Source organism: Ranitomeya imitator, chromosome 4, assembly GCF_032444005.1.
Source record: "Ranitomeya imitator isolate aRanImi1 chromosome 4, aRanImi1.pri, whole genome shotgun sequence".
In the NCBI taxonomy this organism is placed as follows: domain Eukaryota; kingdom Metazoa; phylum Chordata; class Amphibia; order Anura; family Dendrobatidae; genus Ranitomeya; species Ranitomeya imitator.
Genome location: NC_091285.1, coordinates 684,327,301 through 684,352,434, shown reverse-complemented (window position 1 = coordinate 684,352,434; position 25,134 = coordinate 684,327,301). Strand labels below are relative to the sequence as shown.

Here is a 25,134-nt window from a genome sequence, read left to right as displayed (position 1 = left end):
AAATGATACAGCAGCTTTATTCTTGGGTCAGTACGATTACAGCGATACCCCATTTATATATTTTTGTGTTTTGGCGCTTTTACACAATAAAAACTATTTTAGAGAAAAAAATAATTATTTTTGCATCACTTTATTCTGAGAGCGATAACGTTTTTATTTTTCCCGGACAGAGCTTGTTTTTCTTTTTTGCGGGACAAAATTTACTTTTCAGCTGTACCATTTTTATTTACTTTCCACATTTTTGTTTGGCGGTTTAATGAAAAAAATAATCTTTTGCAATGTTTTTAATTTAATTTTTTACGGTGTTTACTGAAGGGGTTTACTAGTAGGACAGATTTATAGTCGGGTCGTTTTGTTTTTTTAAAATAAACGTGTCTCTTTATTGGTATTTTTTTTGTTATTTAGTGATTTTGTAAAATATTTTCATTTATTTTTTTACTTTACTTTTACCTTTTATGTAACTTTTTTATTACTCTGATCGCTGGTATCGCACGACAGAAGCCTCTTAGACCATGCTCTGGGCAGGGTTAACAAGCTTGTAGTAGTTGGCTGACCCGGAGGTCGTCGTGTCTACCTCGGGTTGCCCTGACAACAATCGGCCCTTTGTTATGACGTTTCAGGGGGCGCCGATCAGAAGGAAGACTAAACCCCTTCCCTCTCACCGCCTTTAAAAAGCTGCGATTAATTTCGATCGCAGCATTTAGGGGGTTAAATGGCCCGGGTCGGTGCAGCGATCGCTCCTGGCAGTGACATCCAGGTCTTAGCTTTAATTTAAGCAGAGCGCTTAAACGCGATCACGTGGGCAAAGCTCCTGTGCCCCATACGATTGTCAAGACGTACCCATGTCAAAGGTCAGGAACCCCGATCCGACCAAGACATATGGATACGTCAAAGGTCAACAAGGGGTTGAATTAACATTACATTCAGGTTTTTTTTGCATTACTTTCCATCCATTGTATGTACATTTTGTATTGTTTTGGAGACAAATGGAGGGTATCCTGCAGCTTAAAAAGTTCTTTTGATAACAGATAAACAGGGGTCACCTTTGGATTCAGAAGCCAAAAGTTAATTAATAAAAAAAAAGTGTTGGATTTAAGTAAATGAAAATTGTGTTCTCCAGAGTTATCTGGAACGTACACTGCTCTTTATAGAAGAGGTAAGAGACAGACCCCCTAATGCAGAACAGCAGGAGCTGCGGAGCCGAGGGCACACTGGGAGCACGAGTCAGAAGAAATTGAATTCTAATAGAATTTTAGAAGAATTCGCATACATCAAAACGTGGATTTTTTTTTGTAATTCACTTCCACACATTATCTGTCAATTACATTTCCAGGGAAAACCTGCCAGAAATGGCAAATTCACATTCTGACCAACTCACTAATCTCTGCTTCTGGTGTACAGTGTAACAACGCCATACACCCAGTTTCCTGACAGAGGCCACTGCATCCCACTGCGGGGGGAGGAGACTCGTAGCTCCTCCCACCTGTATCCCCCTGCAGGAGGAGACTCGTAGCTCCTCCCACCTGTATCCCCCTGCAGGAGGAGACTCGTAGCGCCTCCTATCTTTATTCCTCCTGCAGCAGGAGACTCGTAGCGCCTCCTATCTTTATTCCTCCTGCAGGAGGAGACTCTAAGCACCTCTTGCCTGTATCCCCCTGCAGGGGGAAGAGACTCGTAGCTCCTCCCATCTGTAGGCCCCTGTGGCAGGATACCAGTAGCTCCTCCTATCATTATTGCCTTGCAGGGGGAGGAAACACGTAGCGCCTCCTATCTGAATCCCCCCAGCAGGGGGAGGAGACCCACAGCTCCTCCTATTGCCAGAATCCATCCCTTCCTCAGCCCAAAATCTACCAAAATCTTGTGCATGCCCTCATCATCTCCTGCCTCCATTACTGCAACACCCTCCTCTGTGGCCTCCCCGCTAACTCTCTTGCACCACTCCAGTCTGTCCTCAACTCTGCTGCTCGCCTAATCCACCTCTCTCCTTGCTATACCCCTCTGCAAATCCCTCCGCTGGCTCCCAATTCCCCAACAAATCCAGTTCAAACTACTAACACTGATCTACAAAGCCATCCACAACCTGTCCCCTCCCTATATCTCTGAACTTATCTCCCACTATCTTCCCTCAAGTAATCGTCAATCCTCCCAAGACCTCCTACTCTCCTCCACACTTATTCGTTCCTCACACAACCGCCTCCAAGATTTCTCCCGAATATCCCCCATCCTCTGGAATTCCATGCCTCAACACGTCCGATTATCCACCACCCTCAGATCCTTCACACGGAACCTGAAAACCCATCTCTTCAGGAAAGCTTACAGCCTGCAATAACCATTCTGCCGCCTCACCACCACCCGAGCTGCCGCCTCATCAACCACCAGAGCTGCCGCCTCACCAACCATCCGTGCTGCCGCCTCACCACCACCAGAGCTGCTGCACCCCCGACCTTCTGTATCTTTCCCATCATCCCATAGAATGTAAGTCCGCAAGAACAGGGTCCTCTCTCCTCTGTAGCAGTCTGTCACCGCAAATTTGTGTACTGTAAACGATATCTATAAACCCTGTATGTAGCCCCTTTCTCATGTACAGCACCATGGAACTAATGGTGCTATATAAATAAATAATAAGAATCTGTGAACACCCTGAAGGGGGAGGAGACTCGTAGCTCCTCACATCTGTAGCCCCCTGTGGGAGGAGACCCATAGCTCCTCCTATCTGTAAACCCCCTGCAGGGGGAGGAGACTCGTAGCTCCTCCCATCAGTAGGCCCCTGCGGGAGGAGGAGACCCGTAGCTCCTCCTATTAGTATCACCTTGCAGAGGGAGGAGACTCTCAGCTAGTGGCTTTGTCTGCAGCTTCCTAGCATGAGGGGCAGGTGAATCAGTTCTCTACTCCACACATTGCTCTTTATTCCACCTGCACTTTCACATATTATAGTACTTTAATAAACATGTAACATTACACCCGATTTTCCTCTTTTTCCCTCTCCCCATTACACAGCTGCTATAGATCACAGGTAGACATCACACATCAGAGTTCATATTGCAGGAAAGAAAACAAACCGCTGCTTCTAGGTGTTGTTTCTGAATCATTGGAGCCTCTTCTTTCTATACCTGGGCCATATCTGAAAACACTTCATCGCTCTACAAACATGAGGACCGACTGTTATCCCAAATCCTCGTGTAACGTGCGTATAATCATTCGTACGTGTAAGCGGGAAACAACAGTAATGATGGTGGGACGGTAGATTCTCAGTTATTGACGGAAAGTCTTCTGCCGTTGAGGTTGGATGCATAGGCGCTTCCAAGACAACTCGTCTACTGCGAGGCTTGGTGGCTGCTCAGGGTTGGCGCAGTATATCCGGCCGATTGGGCCTAACCTGCTCGTGCAGAGAAGTAGGGGAGGCTGCGGATAAAGCTGTCCAGTTTGCTTTTAAAAAGTTCACTTTGAATGGGTTCATTGAGGGAACAGAGGGAATTCTTCACCACATATTCCACGTAGATCTGAAGGAAAGAAAACAGTAAATATCCATCGTACATCACCAAAAGATCGCCTACAGGTTCAGTCAATATTACAGTATTAACAAGAAGGTCAACTAGAGCCCGGCCTCCTATAAAGAGGGCTCAATCTACAACCTGGACTATGAATCACATTGTGAGGTCCTCGGCTTTGGCCCACCAACAATGTCCTCTTAAATCAATGGCTACTATATATTCCGTATTGACCTACAGGAGACAGTAGACCAGCCCAAACCCACCTTGACAAATTACTGATTATCTGAGTAGACACCAAAAGGACCACCAGTATCTTAACCCCTTAGTGACAGAGCCAATTTGGTACTTAATGACCAGGCCAATTTTTGCAATTCTGACCACTGTCACTTTATGAGGTTATAACTCTGGAACGCTTCAACGGATCCCGCTGATTCTGAGATTGTTTTTTCGTGACATATTGTACTTCATGTTAGTGGTAACATTTCTTCGATATTACTTGCGATTATTTATGAAAAAAACGGAAATATGGCGAAAATTTTTAAAATTTTGCAATTTTCAAACTTTGTATTTTTATGCCCTTAAATCAGAGAGATATGTCATGAAAAATAGTTAATAAATAACATTTCCCACATGTCTACTTTACATCAGCACAATTTTGGAAACAAAATTTTTTTTTGTTAGGGAGTTATAAGGGTTAAAAGTTGACCAGCAATTTCTCATTTTTACAACACCATTTTTTTTTAGGGACCACATCTCATTTGAAGTCATTTTGAGGGGTCTATATGATAGAAAATAATGAAGTGTGACACCATTCTAAAAACTACACCCCTCAAGGTTCTCAAAACCACATTCAAGAAGTTTATTAACCCTTTACGTGCTTCACAGGAACTGAAACAATGTGGAAGGAAAAAATGAACATTTAACTTTTTTTTGCAAACATCTTAATTCAGAACCATTTTTTTTATTTTCACAAGTGTAAAAACAGAAATGTAACCATACATTTTGTTATGCAATTTCTCCTGAATACGCCAATACCCCATATGTGGGGGTAAACCACTTTTTGGGCACACAGCAGAACTTAGAAGTGAAGGAGCGCCGTTTGACTTTTTCAATGCAGAATTGGCTGGAATTGAGATCGGACGCCATGTCACGTTTAGAGAGCCCCTGATGTGCCTAAACAGTGGAAACTCCCCACAAGTGACACCATTTTGGAAACTAGACCCCTTAAGGAACTTATCTAGATGTGTGGTGAGCACTTTGAACCCCCAAGTGCTTCACAGAAGTTTATAACGTAGAGCCGTGAAAATAAAAAATCGCTTTTGTTTACACAAAAATGATCTTTTCGCCCACAAATTCTTATTTTCACAAGGGTAACAGGAGAAATTAGACCACAAAAGTTGTTGTGCGATTTCTTCTGAATACGCCAATACCCCATATGTGGGGGTAAACCACTGTTAGGGCGCACCGCAGAGCTTGGAAGAGAAGGAGTGCCGTTTTACTTTTTCAATGTAGAATTGGCTGGAATTGAGATTGGACGCCATGTCGCGTTTGGAGAGCCCCTGATGTGCCTAAACAGTGGAAACCCCCCACAAGTGACACCATTTTGGAAACTAGACCCCTTAAGGAACTTATCTAGATGTGTGGCGAGCACTTTGAACCCCCATGTGCTTCACAGAAGTTTATAACGTAGAGCCGTGAAAAAAAAAATTGCATTTTTTCTACAAAAATGATCTTTTTGCCCACAAATTTTTATTTTCACAAGGGTAACAGGAGAAATTAGACCACTAAAGTTGTTGTGCAATTTCTCCTGAGTACGTCGATACCCAATATGTGGGGGTAAACCACTGTTTGGGCGCACCGCAGAGCTTGGAAGAGAAAGAGTGCCGTTTTACTTTTTCAATGTAGAATTGGCTGGAATTGAGATCGGACGCCATGTCGCGTTTGGAGAGCCCCTGATGTGCCTAAACAGTAGAAATCCCCCACAAGTGACACCATTTTGGAAACTAGACCCCCCATGGAACTTATCTAGATGTGTGGTGAGAACCTTGAATGCCCAAGTGCTTCACAGAAGTTTATAATGCAGAGCCGTGAAAATAAAAAATATTTTTTTTTTCCACAAAAAAGATTTTTTAGCCACCAAATTTTTATTTTCACAAGGGTAACAAGAGAAATTGGACCCCAAAAGTTGTTGTCCAATTTGTCCTGAGTATGCTGGTACCCCATATGTGGGGGTAAACCACTGTTTGGGCGCACGGCAGAGCTCGGAAGGAAGGAGCGCCGTTTTGGAATGCAGACTTTGATAGAATGGTCTGCGGGCATTATGTTGCGTTTGCAGAGCCCCTGATTGTACCTAACCAGTAGAAACCCTCCACAAGTGACCCCATTTTGGAAACTAGACCCCCCAAGGAACTTATCTAGATGTGTGGTGAGAACTTTGAATGCCCAAGTGCTTCACAGAAGTTTAGAATGCAGAGTCGTGAAAATAAAAAATATTTTTTTTTCCACAAAAAAGATATTGTAGCCCCCAAGTTTTTATTTTCACAAGGGTAACAGGAGAAATTGGACTGCAATAGTTGTTGTGCAATTTATCCCGAGTACGCTGATGCGCCATATGTGGGGGTAAACCACTGTTTGGGCGCACGGCAGAGCTCGGAAGGGAAGGAGCGCCTTTTTGGAATGCAGACTTTGATAGAATGGTCTGTGGGCATTATGTTGCGATTGCAGAGCCCCTGATGTACCTAAACTGTAGTAACCCCCCACAAGTGACCCCATTTTGGAAACTAGACCCCCCAAGGAACTTATCTAGATGTGTGGTGAGAACTTTGAATGCCCAAGTGCTTCACAGAAGTTTAGAATGCAGAGTCGTGAAAATAAAAAATATTATTTTTTTCACAAAAAAGATTTTGTAGCCCCCAAGTTTTTATTTTCACAAGGGTAACAAGAGAAATTGGACCCCAGAAGTTGTTGTCCAATTTATCCCGAGTACGCTGATGCCCCATATGTGGGGGTAACCCACTGTTTGGGCGCACGGCAGAGCTCAGAAGGGAGGGAGCACCATTTGACTTTTTGAGCGCAAAATTGGCTGTCGTATTTGGAGACCCCCCTGATGTACCTAAACAGTGGAAACCCCCCAATTCTAGCTCCAACCCTAACCCCAACACACCCCTAACCCTAATCCCAACCTCATCCATAATCCTAATCACTAACCCTAACCATAATCACAACCCTTACCCCAAAACAACCCTAATGTCAACCCTAACCATAACCCTAATCAAAACCCTAAATCCAACACACCCCTAATCCTAATCTCAACCCTAATCCCAAACCTAACCCTAATCCCAAGCGTAACCCTAATGCCAACCCTAACCCTAATACGAACCCTAATCCAAACCCTAACCCTAATCCCAGCTCTAACCCTAACTTTAGCCCCAACCCTAGCCCTAACTTTAGCCCCAACCCTAACCCTAGGGCTACTTTCACACTTGCGTCGTTTGGCATTCCGTCGCAATCCGTCGTTTTGGACATGAAACGGATCCTGCAAATGTGCCCGCAGGATGCGTTTTTTGCCCATAGACTTGTATTGCCGACGGATCGTGACGGATGGCCACACGTCGCGTCCGTCGTGCACTGGATCAGTTGTGTTTTGGCGGAGCGTCGGCACAAAAAAAGTTCAATGAAACGTTTTTTTGTACGTCGCATCCGCCATTTCTGACCACGCATGCGTGGCCGTAACTCCGCCCCCTCCTCCCCAGGACATAGATTGGGCAGCGGATGTGTTGAAAAACTACAGCTGCTGCCCACGTTGTGCACAATTTTCACAACGTGCGTCGGTATGTCGGGCCGACGCATTGCGACGGCCCCGTACCGACGTAAGTGTGAAAGAAGCCTAACCCTAAGTTTAGCCCCAACCCTAAATTTAGCCCCAACCCTAACCCTAAATTTAGACCCAACCCTAGCCCTAACCCTACCCCTAACCTAACCCTACCCCTAACCTAACCCTAACCTAACCCTAACCCTACCCCTAACCTAACCCTAACCCTACCCCTAACCTAACCCTAACCTAACCCTACCCCTAACCTAACCCTACCCCTAACCCTACCCCTAACCTAACCCTACCCCTAACCTAACCCTACCCCTAACCCTAATTTTAGCCCCAACTGCTGTTCTCCTGCCGGCCGGCAGATGGAGACAGATGGCGGGCGCACTGGGCATGCGTCCGCCATGTTCTGCTGCCGGCGGCCAGGAGGAGCAGCAAGAGGGACCTAGGTGAGTATGCAAGGGTCCCCGAATCCCCCTATTTCTCTGTCCTCTGATGTGCGATCACATCAGAGGACAGAGAATTACACTTTACTTTTTTTTTTTTTTTTTTGCGGTCACCGGTAAACAGTTAATTACCGGCGATCGCAAAACAGGGGTCGGTAATACCGACCCCGATCGTGCTCTTTGGGGTCTCGGCTACCCCCGGCAGCCGAGACCCCAAAGATTCTCCCGGTGCCGGCCGGCGGGCGCACTGCGCATGCGCCCGCCATTTTGAAGATGGCGGCGCCCACCGGGAGACACGAGGAGCATCGGGGGAGCTAGGTGAGTATTGGGGGGCCACCTGGGACCCCTTCTCTCTGTCCTCCGATGTGCGATCACATCGGAGGACAGAGAAATTAAAAAGAGATCGCTTTTTTTTTTTTTTTTTTTTTTGCGATCGCCGGTAAACGGTTAATTACCGGCGATCGCAAATGCGGGGTGGGTTAAAAACCCCCCGAATCATGTTCTCTGGGGTCTCGGCTACCCTCGGCAGCCGAGACCCCGGAGAAAATCGGCCTCTGGGGGGCGCTATGGACTTTTTCCACAGCGCCGTTAATTAACGGCGCTGTGGTTTAAGTACCCTTAGCGGCCGCCGTTAAAAGGCGTATCGGCGGTCGCTAAGGGGTTAAACATCTAACCAAAAACATATGCAAAGATATTCACTTTTCATCTACAGTCACCTTATCCTAAACTGAACCTTGTGAACCGAGATTTATTTCCACTACATAGTCCATGTTTTCTCACCGTGCTGTAGATCTGATGTAAGACGTCCCGTGTGCCGCCTACACTCAGATCGGTATTCATCACCATCTTCAGACCACTCGGAGTTTCATAGTAGTGAAGCTTATACTTGCTCGTTTGGAAGCACAGGAAGCCATCTTTCCTAATGGAAGCTGGTTAAAGACCATAATACCTCAAGTCGCACAGATTCTTCTACATAGGAGCAGTATTATAGTAGTAATATTCTTGTACATAGGGGCAGTATTATAGTAATAATAATAATAATAATTTTTTATTTATATAGCGCCAACATATTCCGCAGCACTTTACAATTAAGCGGAGACATGTACAGACAAATTCAATACAAGGTAGGACAGTTAAACAGTGACATTAGGGGTGAGGTCCCTGCTCGCAAACTTACAATCTACAAGAAAATGGGGGGACACAATAGGTGAAAAGTGCTTGTTATTTCAGGTGTGGCAATTATAATGAATAGGGATTTTCATATGAAGCTGCATGATCCGGTCATCAGCCCGTGTGTTTAAGTGCAATAGTCAAGTATCAAGTGTAGTTATCGTGTGCATGGAGGGTGTGGAGACAGATGAATAGTACATAGAAGAAAAAATTGGAGCGCACTTACCCAGGTAAAATGGTCACCACTTTATTAGGACTTGATACAAAAAACAGAAAGCAGGGAGGGAGGTGGACAAAAAACGGACGACGGCCGTTTCGTGCGGCAAGGCACTTCAACTGGTCCTAAAGCCGAATGATCACAGGGAGGATTTTGTAGACTAAATGAGCCACAAGCCCCTCCCCTCAGGCAGCAAATGGGTGGGAGTAACCACCGTTAATAGAAACATGAACATCAGTGCATTAAAAACAACATACACAATTAAAAACAATCTCTGTGAACAATATCTGAAACGGAATCAAACATTACCTACTAGGAGATTATCTGACTATAAGAAAACTGACATGTCGATCTTTTCATTCAGACCGAGCGGTCCTGCTGCGTCTGTACGAAGAATCCACCTGGCCTCTCTGCGCAAAAGGAGGCGGCGCAGGTCTCCACCTCCCTCCGGCAGAGAAACCTGTTCCAATCCAGCGAACCGTAACACTTGGACATTACCTGTATGGTGGGTTCTAACATGATCTATTAGCCTGGGAGCCCCCTTGCCTGTCCTTACAGAATTGAAATGCTCTCTAACGCGTACAAACATCGGCCGGATTGTTTTGCCAATGTAGAAAAAGCCGCAAGGGCAGAAAATAACATAAACCACGTACGTAGTTCTGCAAGATATAAAATCACGCACTACGTGCTGTATATGCCCTACTTTGATTATACTGCCGATATGATGATAGGAACAGAAATTGCACCGCCCGCACTTAAAATTGCCTTTAGGGATATTCTGAATCAGCCAATTACCCCGATCGGACACAAAATGATTGCGGACCAAACAGTCCCTAATGTTTTTACTGCGGCGGCTAGCAAACAAAGGTCCCCTATCCACTATTTCTTGCAGATCACTATCCTGTCTCAAAATCTGCCAGTTTTTACGAATAGCCATTCTAATTTGATTGTCAAGTGGTCCAAATTTAAAGCTAAACACAAATCTTTTCTCCTGTTTCCTCTGCCTAGGAGATTGTAGATCCGCCGTGACTGCTCTATCATGGGCACTATTGAGGATCGAATGGGGATACCCCCGTTTTTTTGAACCTATCAAAGAGCTCGACCGATTGTTGTGCAAAGCCCCCAGGGTCACTGTTGATTCTTTTGACCCTCAGAAACTGACTATATGGTAAAGAACATTTAGTATAAAAGGGGTGGGCACTATCGTAGTGTAGTAAGGAATTTGATGCCGACGGTTTTCGGTACACCTCCGTATTAATCCTACCATCCCTCACTTGTAGTTTTACATCCAAGAATACCAGACTAGCACCTCCAAATTGCGAGGTAAACCCCAAATCTATGGTGTTGGACGTCCCCAGGTATCTTACGAATTCCGCAAAGGTATCCTGGTGCCCGTCCTACACCATGAATAGGTCATCAACATATCTAACATAAAGCTTGATATGTTTGAGGAATGGGTTATTTGAGGAATAAATATATTCCTCCTCAAACCTAGCAAGAAAGAGGTTAGCCAGGGTACATGTGACGGGGGTACCCATAGCTGTACCCACCGTCATCAAACTGGAAAGCATGAATAATAGGGTGCAGATTCAGGGCAAAGTTAGTTTACTGTAGTAGTTGATGTGGTAGGCTTGTTTGAAGAGATGGGTTTTTAAAGCGTGCTTGAATAGGTCGGGACAAGGTATCAGTCTGATCGTCTGGGGAAGTGCATTCCAGATAGCTGGTGCAGCACGAGAGAAGTCTTGGAGACGGAGGTGCGAGGTTCGGATTACGGGGGATGTTAGTCTTAGGTCATTTGTAGAACGAAGGGCACGTGTAGGGCGATAGACGGAGATGAGAGAGGAGATATAAGGCGGTGCAGAACTGTGGAGAGCTTTGTGGGTGAGAGAGATGAGTTTATACTGGACCCTGTAGCGAATGGGTAGCCAGTGTAATGACTGGCACAAGATGGAGGCATCGGTGAAGCGACTGGACAGAAATATGACTCTGGCTGCCGCATTCAAGATGGATTGGAGAAGAGAAAGTTTGGAAAGAGGGAGACCGATCAGAAGAGAGTTGCAGTAGTCCAGACAAGAATGAATAAGAGCGACAGTAAGAGTCTTAGCAGTTTCAAAGGTGAGAAAAGGTCGGATTCTGGAGATGTTTTTAAGATGCAGGTGACAAGAGCGAGTGAGTGATCGGATATAGGGAGTAAAGGAAAGTTCGGTGTCGAATATGACCCCAAGACAGCGGGCATGCTGCTTGGGAGTTATGGTTGAACCCTCCAGGGTAATTTCGATGTTGGGTAGAGTGAGGTTAGTAGAAGGGAGAAACACAAGTAGTTCAGTTTTGGAGAGATTTAGTTTCAGATAGAGGGAGGACATGATGTTAGAGACAGCAGACAGACAATCCTTGGTATTTTGTATTAGGGTAGGGGTGATGTCGGGGGAAGAAGTGTATAATTGGGTGTCGTCAGCATAGAGATGATACTGGAACCCAAATCTGCTGATTATTTGTCCAATAGGGGCAGTGTATTGAGAGAAGAGGAGGGGGCCCAGGACTGAACCCTGCAGAACCCCGATAGTAAGGGGACGAGGAGAGGAAGAGGAGCCGGCAAAAGATACAGTGAAGGATCGGTCAGAGAGGTAGGAGGAGAACCAGGAGAGGGCAGTGTCCTTGAGGCCTATGGAGCGGAGCATAGTGAGAAGGAGCTGGTGATCCACAGTATCAAATGCGGCAGATAGATCCAGGAGAATCAGCAGAGAGCAATGACCTTTGGATTTAGCTGTTATTAGATCATTAGAGAATTTAGTGAGGGCAGTTTCAGTGGAGTGTAAAGAGCGGAAACCAGATTGTAAAGGGTCGAGAAGAGAGTTATCCGAGAGATAGCGGATTAGACGGGAGTGAACCAAGCGTTCCAGTTTACAGATGAAGGAAAGGTTAGAGACAGGTCTGTAGTTAGCAGTGCAGTTCTGGTCCAGGGATGGCTTTTTAAGTAAAAGGGTTATGATGGCATGTTTAAATGAGGAGGGAAAGATACCTGAAGAAAGAGAGAGGTTAAATATTTTAGTCAGGTGAGTGGTGACCACTGGTGAGAGAGACTGCAGGAAATGTGAAGGAATGAGGTCACTGATGCAGGTTGTAGGCCAAGCAGAAGTGAGGAGCTTGGAAACTTCTTCTGAAACAGGCTCAAAGATGACTAGTGAGCCTGAGGTGCGGCAGGGAAGGGGATCCAGGCACTGAGGAGATTGGGCTGAGATATCCTGATGGATATGGTTGATTTTTTCTAGGAAATAAGTGGCCAGATCCTCACCATTGAGATTGGTGATGGGGGCCTGTACTTTAGGTTTCAGGAGGGAGTTAAAGGTTTCAAAAAGTCGTTTGGGGTTGTTGGATAGAGAGGTGATGAGGGTGGTGAAGTAGGATTGTTTGGCCATAGAAAGGGCAGAGTTATAGGTTTTGAGCATGAACATATAGTGGATGAAGTCTTCTGGTAAGAGAGATTTTCTCCACCGCTCTACACACCTTGAGCAACGCTGACAAAAGCGTGTTTGCATAGTGTGCCAGGGCTGCCGTTGTCTGTGTCGGGTCTTTCTGTGTGTAGAAGGTGCTGCTTCATCCAGGGCATTCTTCAGTGTATTATTGAAGTGTGACAATGCTAAGTCTGGACAGGAGGGGGAGGAGATGGGGGCTAAAGATGTGTGGAGATTGTCCATAAGCTGCTGGGTATTAATGGTACGTGTATTCCGATAAGTGTGGTAAGTGGGGGTGTCCTGGGTGAGGAGACAATTCTTGACAGAAGGAAAGAAGGTTGTGGTCCGAGAGCAGGAGAGGGGAGTTAGTAAAGTCGTGCAGCGAGCCGGGAAAGGAGGAAACCAGGTCCAGAGTATTCCCGTCCTCAAGCGTAGGAGAATTAGTAAACTGTGAGAGGTTGAATGAAGAAGTTAGAGAAAGAAGATGAGAGGCAGATTGGGAGAGGGGATCATTGATGGGGATGTTAAAGGCTCCCATGATGAGGGTGGTGATGTCACAGGATAGAAAGTGAGTAAGCCAGGTGGCAAATTGGTCTAGAAACAGGTGGGAGGACCTTGGAGGGCGATAAACAACCGCCAATTGCAAGGAGAAGGGCTTAAAGAGTCTGACGGCGTGGACTTCAAAGCAGGGCTGTGGAGTAGGCAAGCCACAGTTGCGACTCCTACTCCTGGATTTTATCAGGTTCTGACTCCGACTCCTTCATAAATGGCCAATACGTAACAATAAATTTACTGTTGTAAGATATTAACATCGTGCTTATTCATAATGCATAACACAGTGCGGGGCGGGGATTCAGTAACTGGGTGGCCGCACTGCCCACACAGGCGCAGTCAGGAACCCGGCATCTGAGCTGACTGCCAATTCTCAATGCGCCTGCCCCAGGCAGGCACGCACAGCGCAGGTGCCGGATTTAAGAAGAACAGCGCGCAGGGGGCGGCGACCATCGCCCCAGAAGAGATGAGTGACGGCAGTTGGGCGCTTCACAGAGGAGGCTTCAGACCCGCCTCCGTGGACAAAGATAGGTATTTTTTGAAAAGTTTCAAAGCGCTTTATTTTAGTAATACATGAACACAAAACTAAAAGAGCCACCTTGTTAGAATGCAGCATTACTGCAAGGTGGCTCTTTTAGTTTATAACGGCTGGAGGGGGGTGACAGTGGCCCTTTAACATCTAGTCTAGAGGAGGGGCTCTACTACTAAGGGTGCCGTCATACAGTGGCACTTTGGTCGCTACGACGGCACGATCCGTGACGCTCCAGCATCGCACCATTATCGCTCCAGCGTCGTAGACTGCGGTCACACTTCGCAATGCACGACACTGGAGCGATAATTTCATGACGTGTTTGCGATGTAGAAGCTGTTGGTTACTATGCGCATATCGTATACAATATTGTGCACACCCTTGTTACACCATGCGATCATGCCGCCACAGCGGGACACTTGACGACGAAAGAAAGTTTCAAACGATCTGCTACGACGTACGATTCTCAGCGGGGTCCCTGATCGCAGTAGCGTGTCAGACACAGCGAGATCGTAAGTATATCGCTGGAACGTCACGAATCGTGCCGTCGTAGCGATCAAAATGCCACTATGTGACGGTACCCTAAGAATTTGCAGCATGAGGTTAATCAAGTATAAGATTAGATAAGGGCAGTGGAGAACAGTGACACACAAGAAGTAAGAAATGTCCATCTCCAGCAGAACTGCTTATCACTGTTGTTCATAGTTTGATAGAACATATATATTTGAGTAACATTTATAAAATTCATATGAAAGTTCAATTATGAAATATTAATACATTTTTTTTTAAAGCTGGAGTCGGAGTCGGTACATTTCTACCGACTCCAACCAAAACTAACTCCGACTCGACAGCCCTGCTTCAAAGGAAGGAAATGTAAGTGAGGGAACCGGGAGGATGACCTGGAAAGCACATTGTGATGAAAGGAGCAAACCAACACCTCCACCCTGACTGTTCTCAGGTCTGGTGGTATGTGAAAATTTCAGCCCACCAAACGAGAGAGCGGCAGTGGTGTCTGAGTGCTGGATCAAGGTTTCTGTAATAGCCAGAAGGTTAAGGGAATTAGAGAGGAAAAGATCGTGAATGTAAGTTAGTTTGTTACACACAGACCGTGCATTCCAGAGCAGAGGTGTCACATTGCATTCCTCGAGGGATGCAACCAGGTCATGTTTTCTGGATTTCCTTGTGTTGCACAGGTGAAAATTTAATTACCTGCACAGCATGATTCCAGCACCTTGTGCAATGCAAGGAAATCTTGAAAACACGCATGTACAGCACGGTGGCGCAGTGGTTAGCACTGCAGCCTTGCAGCGCTGGGGTCCTGGGTTCTAATCCCACCCAGGACAACATCTGCAAAGAGTTTGTATGTTCTTTCCGTGTTTGCGTGGGTTTCCTCCGGGCACTCCGGTTTCCTCCCACATTCCAAAGACATACTGATAGGGATTCTAGATTGTGAGCCCCATCGGGGACAGTGATGATAATGTGTGCAAAACTGTAAAGCGCTGCGGAATATGTTAGCGCTATATAAAAATAAATATTATTATTATGGTTTGAGGCCCTCAAGGAATGCAGTTTGACACCCTGTTCCAGAGCACACAGTGGAAAGCGATAGGAGAAGGCATGCACTGAATGTTAATAAGATTAGCAGGGTTTCTATATGAAGCTGGAGGAGAGTAATGTATGCTGGTGGAGGGAGGCCCAGGGTTGGGGGATATGTCTTCTGCAACTAGTAGAAGGAGAAAAAACAGAAAGAGCAGGTGGTGGGATGATTTGTATGAACGTTTTGGGTGCTGCATGGCGGTAGTGGCTGGTTTGGAGTGGGTAAGAAATGTCAGTAGAGCCTCAGATTTATACATGGGAGAGGGGAGTGGTGGATATGGAGAGAGTGCCAGTTATATTCTTGTACATAGGAACAGTATTGTAGTAGTTATATTCTTGTACATAGAAGCAGTATTATAGTAGTTATATTCTTGTACATAGGAGCAGTATTATATTAGTTATATTCTTGTACATAGGGGACAGTATTATAGTAGTTATATTCTTGTTCATAGGGGACAGTATTATAGTAGTTATATTCTTGTATATAAGAGCAGTATTATAGTAGTTATATTATTGTACATAGGGGCAGTATTATAGCAGTTATTTTCTTGTACATAGGGGCAGTATTATAGTAGTTATATTCTTGTATATGAGAGCAGTATTATAGTAGTTGGCATAGGCAGCTATGCACAAGGGTAACAGGTCAGGATACATGTCCACGGGGCTCATTTTGCTGACGAAGGAGCGGATGGAGAAGAGCATTCCGTACATCAGCTTGAATTCCTGGAGAGAGAAGGAACATTGCTAGAAAGACAATGTAGACCATTGCACAATGTGAAAGGTACTGGGAGCAATAAAAGTAATGTGGGTGTCATAGTTATAGTATGTTACCTCATCTTTCGAGATTCCGGCTTGTTTCCTGCGGTTCCACTCGCTGTAGTGAAGACAGGTCCCATTGCGGTCGAATATGTACAGGTTGTGGATAGTCATCTGGAAAATGGAAATTGAAATGCCTAAATGTGATGAGGCAAGGTGCATGGGAAAAAAAAGTGTGCAAGAATGAACCGTATTTTTCGGACTATAAGACACACTTTTCCCCCAAAAAAATTGTGAGGAAAATGGGGGGTGCGTCTTATAGTTCGAACGCAGGCTTAGCGATTGGTTGCGGCAGTGGTGTGGCGGCGGCAGAGGTGAGGTAATGCTGAGGCGCGGTGGGCAGTGCAACGTGCAGCTGAGCAGGGCCCCTTCCTCAGGTGTGGCGAAGCCGCGGCCTGGTATCCAATGCGAGCAGCAGAGCTGAGTGAATCACGGGTTTCTCAGTGGCGGCGGCCATCTTCCTGAGGCCGCGCATGCGCAGATTGAGATCTCTGCTTCCCGGAGATCATGGCGGCCATTTTCCTGAAGCCGAGTTCGCATATTGAGATCTCAGCTTCAGGAAAATGGCCACCGCAATCTCCATCTGCGCACGCGCTGCTTCCCGTGGCAATTTTCCTGAAGCCTCGGGAAGCAGAGTACTCAATCTACGCACGCGTGGCCTCAAGAAGATAGCAGCCGCCACCGAGAAACCCATGATTAACCCGGCTCGGCTGCTCGCCTTGGATACCGCGACTCACCGTCACACCTGAGGAAGGGACCCTGCTCAGGTGCACGTCACACCACCCACAGAACCTCAGCCGCCACACCACTTCCGCACCCCCTCCCCCCACCGTGGACACCAGGCAGCGGCGTCACCCACTTTAGCAGGAACGGACCCTGCTCAGGTACACGCCGTACCGCCCCTCTGCCACCACCCAGTCTCCTGTGACCCCGCTGTACCACCGCCGGCCCTCAGGTAAGATACCTTAAATTCGGACAATAAGACGGAACCCCATCTTATAACAATATTTTTTTCTGCTATAGGTCACCAAAATTTGGGGTGCGTCTTATAGTCCAATGCGTCTTGTAGTCCGAAAAATAAAGTGCGAGGAACAAATGCAGCGAGTCTGGGAGCAGTAGGGAGGAAGAAGTGACTGATAAGTCTGGGATTAGCGTATGGTCAACCAGGAATCTAAGCAGGACCTACAGGTCGTAACCTTAGGCAACAAGCAATCAGTATTACTAAGGGTGGTTTCACACTTGCGTTTTTGTCTGCAGCGCTTTTTTTCAAAAAAACGCATGCGTTTTTTTCCCTATCTTTAGCAATGAAAACGCATGCGTTTTTTTGTGTACGCGTTTGGTCGCGTTTTTTGACGCATGCGTTTTTTTACTGCATGCGTTCATTTTCTGAAATGCTACTTGTAGTATTTTTAGAAGCGTTTTTTGGACCAAAAAAAACGCATGCGTTTTCATTGGGTCAAAAAATACATTGGAGTCAATGGGGACGCATGCGTTTTTTGGTGCATGCGTTTTTTGCGGTAAAAAACGCATGCGTTTTTTTATTAAAAAACCAGAAAACACACTGATATGCCACCCCCCAACATAAAGGTGATAAAGGGAACCTAACCCTACCCCTAACCCTACCCCTAAGGGATCCTAACCCTAACCCTACCCCTAACCCTACCCCTAAGCCTAAGGGATCCTAACCCTAACCCTACCCCTAAGGGATCCTAACCCTAACCCTAATCTCTTTATGGTTAGGGGTAGGGTTAGGGGTAGGGTTAGGATCCCTTAGGGTTAGGGGTAGGGTTAGGATCCCTTAGGGTTAGGTGTAGGGTTAGGGTTAGGATCCCTTAGGGTTAGGGGTAGGGTTAGGATCCCTACCCCTACCCCTAACCCTAACTGTTTCTGTTTATAGTGGGTTTTTTACTTTATTTTGATGATTGGCAGCTGTCACACATTTCTCAGCATGCATTTAAAAAACGCAAACGCATGTAAAAACGCATGTAAACGCGTCAAAACGCCGCGTTTTTTTCACCACATGCAAAAACGCATGCGTCAAAAAAACGCAGCGTTTACATGCGTTTTTTCACCATGCGTTTTTTACCGCAAAAACGCACCCCAAAAAACGCCAATGTGAAACCAGCCTAAAATAATTTACAAAAAGGAATAAACTCATTAATTTTAACCTACCAACACCCACCTGGAATTGGTGCAGACCACTCCACAGTCTGCATAGGCACAGGAAGTGGAGACTTCACTGTTCAACCAACTGCTGGACCGCTGCGGCTTGTCATTTGCAGCAGCGGTCAAGTGACTTTGAGCAGTGTGTCATCAGAAAAACATCCAATGATGCCTTACTAAAGTCACTTGACCATTGCAGCTGTCCTGAGGCTGCCAGATGTCTTAAGTCCTTCACTGTCCATGCCGACACAGATTACAGTGCCGACTGTGTTGGATCAAGATAGCTGCCGGTAGGTGAGGATTAATGGAGGGATTTTTGTTGTTGTTTTAATACAACTTGCTCTGTACAGTGAGCTCTTCCACTGTTTTGTCACCTGTCTTTCGCCTTCACAACCTTTGACTTACAGTTACATCACAGGTTGAGTCATTTACTTAGATGTGCGCTTGAACGTTGAGGCTGCTTCTTTCCCAGCAGATGATGACTGACTTAATCAGCCATCATCTGCCTCTAACAGCCACAGGTGGAGCTCCTCCCACAGCCATTAACCCCTTCACCCCCAGCCTGCTTTCACCTTCCCGACCAGGCCAATTATTTCAATTCTGACCATCACTTTAAGAAGCTATAACTCAAAACGCTTCAACAGATCCCAGTAATTTTAAGATTGTTTTTTTTTTTTCATGACACATTGTACTTTATGTTATTGGTAAATTGTGGTCGATATGATGTGTATATGTAGAAAAATATCAAATAATTACCAAAAACGTCAATGTTTTTCAATTTTCAAACTGAATTTTTAAACCGGAGAGTCATACCACACAAAATATTTAAGAACAACTTGCACGTGTCTACTTTACAGCAACAAAATTGTTGAAATCATTTTTAAGTAAGGACGTCAGAAGGGATAAAAAGTTTATCGGCAATTTCTCATTTTCCTTTTTCCCACTAAAATGTTCATCTAGCCCAAAATTTTGCATTTTCAAAAAGGGTAACTGTTAGGAATATCTGCCATGGATACAATTGTCCTCCTCCGGTTTCCCGACTGCTCCGCCGGTCTGTCCGCGCTGGCGGCGGTGCTGTCCTGCAGTTGGGTGGTGCCTCATGTATGGAAGTGGTGAGCTATGTGCGAACACAGGACGCCGTGCACCCCACTGGTTTCTAGGCCCGCGAGATATGGGACGCTGCGTCTCCCTGTTGCCAAACAACGCAGGATTCTGCTTTGCCTGGTGTTGGCCAATTCTGGGAAAGTGTGCACCATGCTGTTCCGGTGAGCAGGGAAGGGCTCCATGGACATGACTGGGAAGAATACATCTCCCCATTGTTGTCCTTAGATTTGGGCTGGCGGTATAAGGCCAGCTTCTAATCCAGTTCAGTGCAGTTTATTCAGTTCCCTTGCGTAGTGGTATGGTGTCGGTATGGTGTCGGCTTCCTAGTTGGGTTCTGGTTGCTTCTCAGGAGATGATAATACTCATTAATGGTTATTTTTTTATTAGCTATTGCCCCAGCGTTTCCCATTGTTTGTTTTTTCTAGATTTGGATTTACCCTCAGGGCTGTGGAGTCGGTGAGCCAAACCTCCTGTCACAGCTCCCAGGTATTTATGCTGTGAGGAGAGCTGCATCCAGCAGCAACGGAGCTGAGGTAAACGCCGGGTACAAACGTGATCACAAACAGGACCTTAGACATGTGACAGAGTGGGAGGTCAGGGGGCGGAGCCAGACGCCAGGGAACAGAGAAGGGATAACACTAGAGAGTTTCCAAACAAGCAAAGATCATAACCAGGAGATCACAAGGTACCAAAAAGGGGAGAGACAGGGGACAGTCAGAAGCAAAGCTACAGGTCAGGAATCCATAATAGCAAACAGAGAATCGCACGGAAAAGCAAAGTAAACACAGCGAAGACCGATCATACACTCCAGGAGTCAGACACACAAACCAAAACAGAACGTATAGCTGACAAGGAACGCTAGCTGGGAGCAAGTATAAATACCCCTCCCATCTGAAAAAGAGGCCAACCATATTAACTCTGCGAGAACAGGACATTAACCATATCCTAACCATGACATCTCCGACTCCTCAATTTCCATGACATCAACTCCACAGCCCTGTTTACCCTTGCACCTGACTCCTCATCATCCCTGCGACACTGGGTGAAGAATATCCTGGCCCTGGCAGTGGTGGCCTGAGCAAAGTGCGTCTGTGACTGTACATGTGCTGTTCAGGTGTGAATCGCTACAGAGTAGTTATTCCCGCACATAACAGTAACAGGAGAAAATGGGCCGTACAGTTTGTTGTGCGATTTCTCCTAAGTACACTGGTGCCTCACATGGGGTGGAAAACTATCGATTGGGTAGCGCTGTGACTTTTGGAGAATCTGCAGAGCCCCTGATGTGCCAAAACAGTGTGCCGAAAACTCCCACAAGTGACCCCATTTTTAAACTTTGGGCCCCACAAGGAAATTACCTAGATGTGTGGGGAGCACCTTGAACCCCCAGGTGCTTCACAAAAGTTTATACTGCTGAGCCGTGAAAATGAAAAAAAAAAAGAAAATTCCTGCAAAAATGTTGCTTCATCTGCAAATTTTTTGTTTCCACGAGGGTAGTAGGAGGAAATGGACCCTACAATGTGTTGTGCAATTTCTCCTGAGTACACAGATACCCCATATGTGAAGGAATACTACAGTTTGGGCGTACGGCAGGGCTCAGAAGGGAAGGAGTGCCATTTGTCTTTTGGTGGCTGGAAGACCCCTTTGCACTCCAGCGATAAAAAAAAAAAAAATTAAAAATACCCTTCCATTCTCAAATAATGTATAAACGTTTTAGGCAGGTGTGGAAAAAATCTAGCAAAGCTGGAACGCTTTAAAAAAAAATGTAAGGGTTAGTTTATTTTTATTAATTAAATTGCCTGTCGCCTCCATCCTCAGTATCTGGTGACCGCACGTCACCTCCATCCTCAGTATCTGGTGACCGCACGTCACCTCCATCGTCAGTATCTGGTGACTGCATGTCGCCTCCATCATCAGTATCTGGTGACTGCATGTCGCCTCCATCATCAGTATCTGGTGACCGCACGTCACCTCCATCATCAGTATCTGGTGACCACATGTCGCCTCCATCATCAGTATCTGGTGACCACATGTCGCCTCCATCATCAGTATCTGGTGACTGCATGTCGCCTCCATCATCAGTATCTGGTGACCGCACGTCGCCTCCATCATCAGTATCTGGTGACCACATGTCGCCTCCATCATCAGTATCTGGTGACCACATGTCGCCTCCATCATCAGTATCTGGTGACCGCCTGTCTCCTTCATCATCAGTATCTGGTGACCACATGTCGCCTCCATCATCAGTATCTGGTGACCGCCTGTCTCCTTCATCATCAGTATCTGGTGACCACATGTCGCCTCCATCATCAGTATCTGGTGACCGCCTGTCTCCTTCATCATCAGTATCTGGTGACCACATGTCGCCTCCATCATCAGTATCTGGTGACCACCTGTCTCCTTCATCATCAGTATCTGGTGACCACCTGTCTCCTTCATCATCAGTATCTGGTGACCACATGTCGCCTCCATTATCAGTATCTGGTGACCACATGTCGCCTCCATCATCAGTATCTGGTGACCGCCTGTCTCCATCATCAGTATCTGGTGACCACATGTCGCCTCCATCATCAGTATCTGGTGACCGCCTGTCTCCTTCATCATCAGTATCTGGTGACCACATGTCGCCTCCATCATCAGTATCTGGTGACCGCCTGTCTCCTTCATCATCAGTATCTGGTGACCACATGTCGCCTCCATCATCAGTATCTGGTGACTGCATGTCGCCTCCATCATCAGTATCTGGTGACCGCACGTCGCCTCCATCATCAGTATCTGGTGACCACATGTCGCCTCCATCATCAGTATCTGGTGACCACATGTCGCCTCCATCATCAGTATCTGGTGACCGCCTGTCTCCTTCATCATCAGTATCTGGTGACCACATGTCGCCTCCATCATCAGTATCTGGTGACCGCCTGTCTCCTTCATCATCAGTATCTGGTGACCACATGTCGCCTCCATCATCAGTATCTGGTGACCGCCTGTCTCCTTCATCATCAGTATCTGGTGACCACATGTCGCCTCCATTATCAGTATCTGGTGACCACATGTCTCCTCCATCATCAGTATCTGGTGACCACATGTCTCCTCCATCATCAGTATCTGGTGACCACCTGTCGCCTCCATCATCAGTATCTGGTGACCACATGTCTCCTCCATCATCAGTATCTGGTGACCACATGTCTCCTCCATCATCAGTATCTGGTGACTGCATGTCGCCTCCATCATCAGTATCTGGTGACCGCATGTCGCCTCCATCATCAGTACCTGGTGACCACCTGTCGCCTCCATCCTCAGTATCTGGTGACCGCACGTCGCCTCCATCATCAGTATCTGGTGACCGCACGTCTCCTCCATCATCAGTATCTGGTGACCACATGTCGCCTCCATCATCAGTATCTGGTGACCACATGTCGCCTCCATCATCAGTATCTGGTGACCACATGTCACCTCCATCATCAGTATTTGGTGACCACATGTCTCCTCCATCGTCAGTATCTGGTGACCACATGTCTCCTCCATCATCAGTATCTGGTGACCGCCTGTCTCCTTCATCATCAGTATCTGGTGACCGCACGTCGCCTCCATCATCAGTATCTGGTGACCGCACGTCTCCTCCATCATCAGTATCTGGTGACCACATGTCGCCTCCATCATCAGTATCTGGTGACCACATGTCGCCTCCATCATCAGTATCTGGTGACCACATGTCACCTCCATCATCAGTATTTGGTGACCACATGTCTCCTCCATCGTCAGTATCTGGTGACCACATGTCGCCTCCATCATCAGTATCTGGTGACCACATGTCTCCTCCATCATCAGTATCTGGTGACCGCCTGTCTCCTTCATCATCAGTATCTGGTGACCACATGTCTCCTCCATCATCAGTATTTGGTGACCACATGTCGCCTCCATCATCAGTATTTGGTGACCACATGTCTCCTCCATCATCAGTATCTGGTGACCACATGTCGCCTCCATCATCAGTATCTGGTGACCACATGTCACCTCCATCATCAGTATCTGGTGACCGCATGTCACCTCCATCATCAGTATTTGGTGACCACATGTCTCCTCCATTGTCAGTATTTGGTGACCACATGTCGCCTCCATAGTCAGTATTTGGTGACCACATGTCTCCTCCATAGTCAGTATCTGGTGACCGCATGTCTCCTCCATCATCAGTATTTGGTGACCGCCTGTCTCCTCCATCATCAGTATTTGGTGACCACATGTCTCCTCCATTGTCAGTATTTGGTGACCACATGTCTCCTCCATTGTCAGTATTTGGTGACCACATGTCTCCTCCATCATCAGTATCTGGTGACCGCATGTCTCCTCCATCATCAGTATCTGGTGACCACATGTCTCCTCCATCATCAGTATCTGGTGACCACATGTCGCCTCCATCATCAGTACCTGGTGACCGCATGTCTCCTCCATCATCAGTACCTGGTGACCACATGTCGCCTCCATCATCAGTATCTGGTGACCGCATGTCTCCTCCATCATCAGTATTTGGTGACCACATGTCTCCTCCATAGTCAGTACCTGGTGACCACATGTCTCCTCCATCGTCACTACCTGGTGACCGCCCGTCGCCTCCAGATACTGATGGGATTGACATTTCTCTTCAGTCTCTTTGCACTTTGTTCTGTGATAGCACCATTAACCCTTCTGGGTCTGGCAGTTTCTCCCTCCGCAGCATTTTCCTGCTGTTATGACTATCCGCCATCTGTAGGAGCCTGATGTGAGCGGTGACCGCTCTGTGGAGGAGAGGGTGCAGTGACTGGGTTGGTACTGACACCTCCCATGATGGGGTCTCTAGAACCTGTGCACAGAGCAGGAGACGGCAGGGGCGCCATGCACGGGGCCGATGTAACGATGGGGCTGGGCCCTACCAGGACGTCTGACAACGGCCCCCACTGACACCCGGACACGTGCCTGCGTCCCTCCCATAGTGACCGTATAAGAGTAAGTTCCCACGGTCAGGATTACGCAGCACACGCCATCTGCTGCCTTCTGAGCGCAGGCGACTCCTCTGTGATCACTGAACCCTGTGGAATCACCGCGTCCCACACAAGATAAATCGACCTGCTGCGGTCTGGAAAGACGCGCCTCATGTCCGTCTCTGCGGGGAGCACACATAGACACGAGGATTCTTGACATCCCGTCCACTATGCTGTAACGTCTGGACACTGCGGATGTACACAGCCTCCACCTCACAGCCATTACCGCCATTGGGCAGATACCCTCGCGGGCGCTGCTACGGCTGTCGTCAAGAGAAACGCCAAGTCGTGGACAAACCTCCACGTAATAATGACAATGTATGAGGACTATACATGGCCAACGTGAGAAAGGACCACAAGTACCAGCCTGGCAGAGGGTCACATGACAGCCCTGCCTACCAGCGCCAGCAGCAGGGACACCTACCTCCTCCAGACAAGGCTGCAGCCTCACTTCCGTCTCTCCAGTTACGTCACGTCTGCGCATGCGCGTACACGCCCCGCCTTCTTCGCTATACGTCATTATGTCATGCCAGCGACTATCGCGGCGCCTGCTGCGCGTTTCCCCTCAGTGTTTGGCGCTCGCAGGTAAGTGAGGCGGAGGAGACACCGGAGCCCGCCCCGAGCAGCGTTATGTGTTGTCCTCACGCTCGTCACTATCCGGGGAGTACAAAGATGGCGACTGAGGAGCGGCGGTTGCCATGGTGAGTCGGTTAGCTGGTGCGGCGCGGGAGAGTGACGTCACTCGGCGGCTCTGGGAGCGGGGTTCAAA

At 47.1% G+C, this 25,134-nt stretch overlaps 1 protein-coding gene across 1 annotated transcript; it reads right to left on the bottom strand.

Moving 5' to 3' along the window:
- Positions 1-2,919: 2,919 nt before the first annotated feature.
- TRAPPC1 (trafficking protein particle complex subunit 1) lies at positions 2,920-24,942 on the bottom strand. Its single transcript, XM_069767408.1, has 5 exons — positions 24,790-24,942; positions 16,102-16,200; positions 15,923-15,993; positions 8,535-8,673; positions 2,920-3,500 (listed from the first exon to the last, which is right to left on the bottom strand). The coding sequence occupies exons 1-5, from the start codon at positions 24,883-24,885 to the stop codon at positions 3,372-3,374; spliced, it is 534 nt and encodes a 177-aa protein (XP_069623509.1). The 5' UTR covers positions 24,886-24,942; the 3' UTR covers positions 2,920-3,371.
- Between the last annotated feature and the right edge of the window lie 192 nt (positions 24,943-25,134).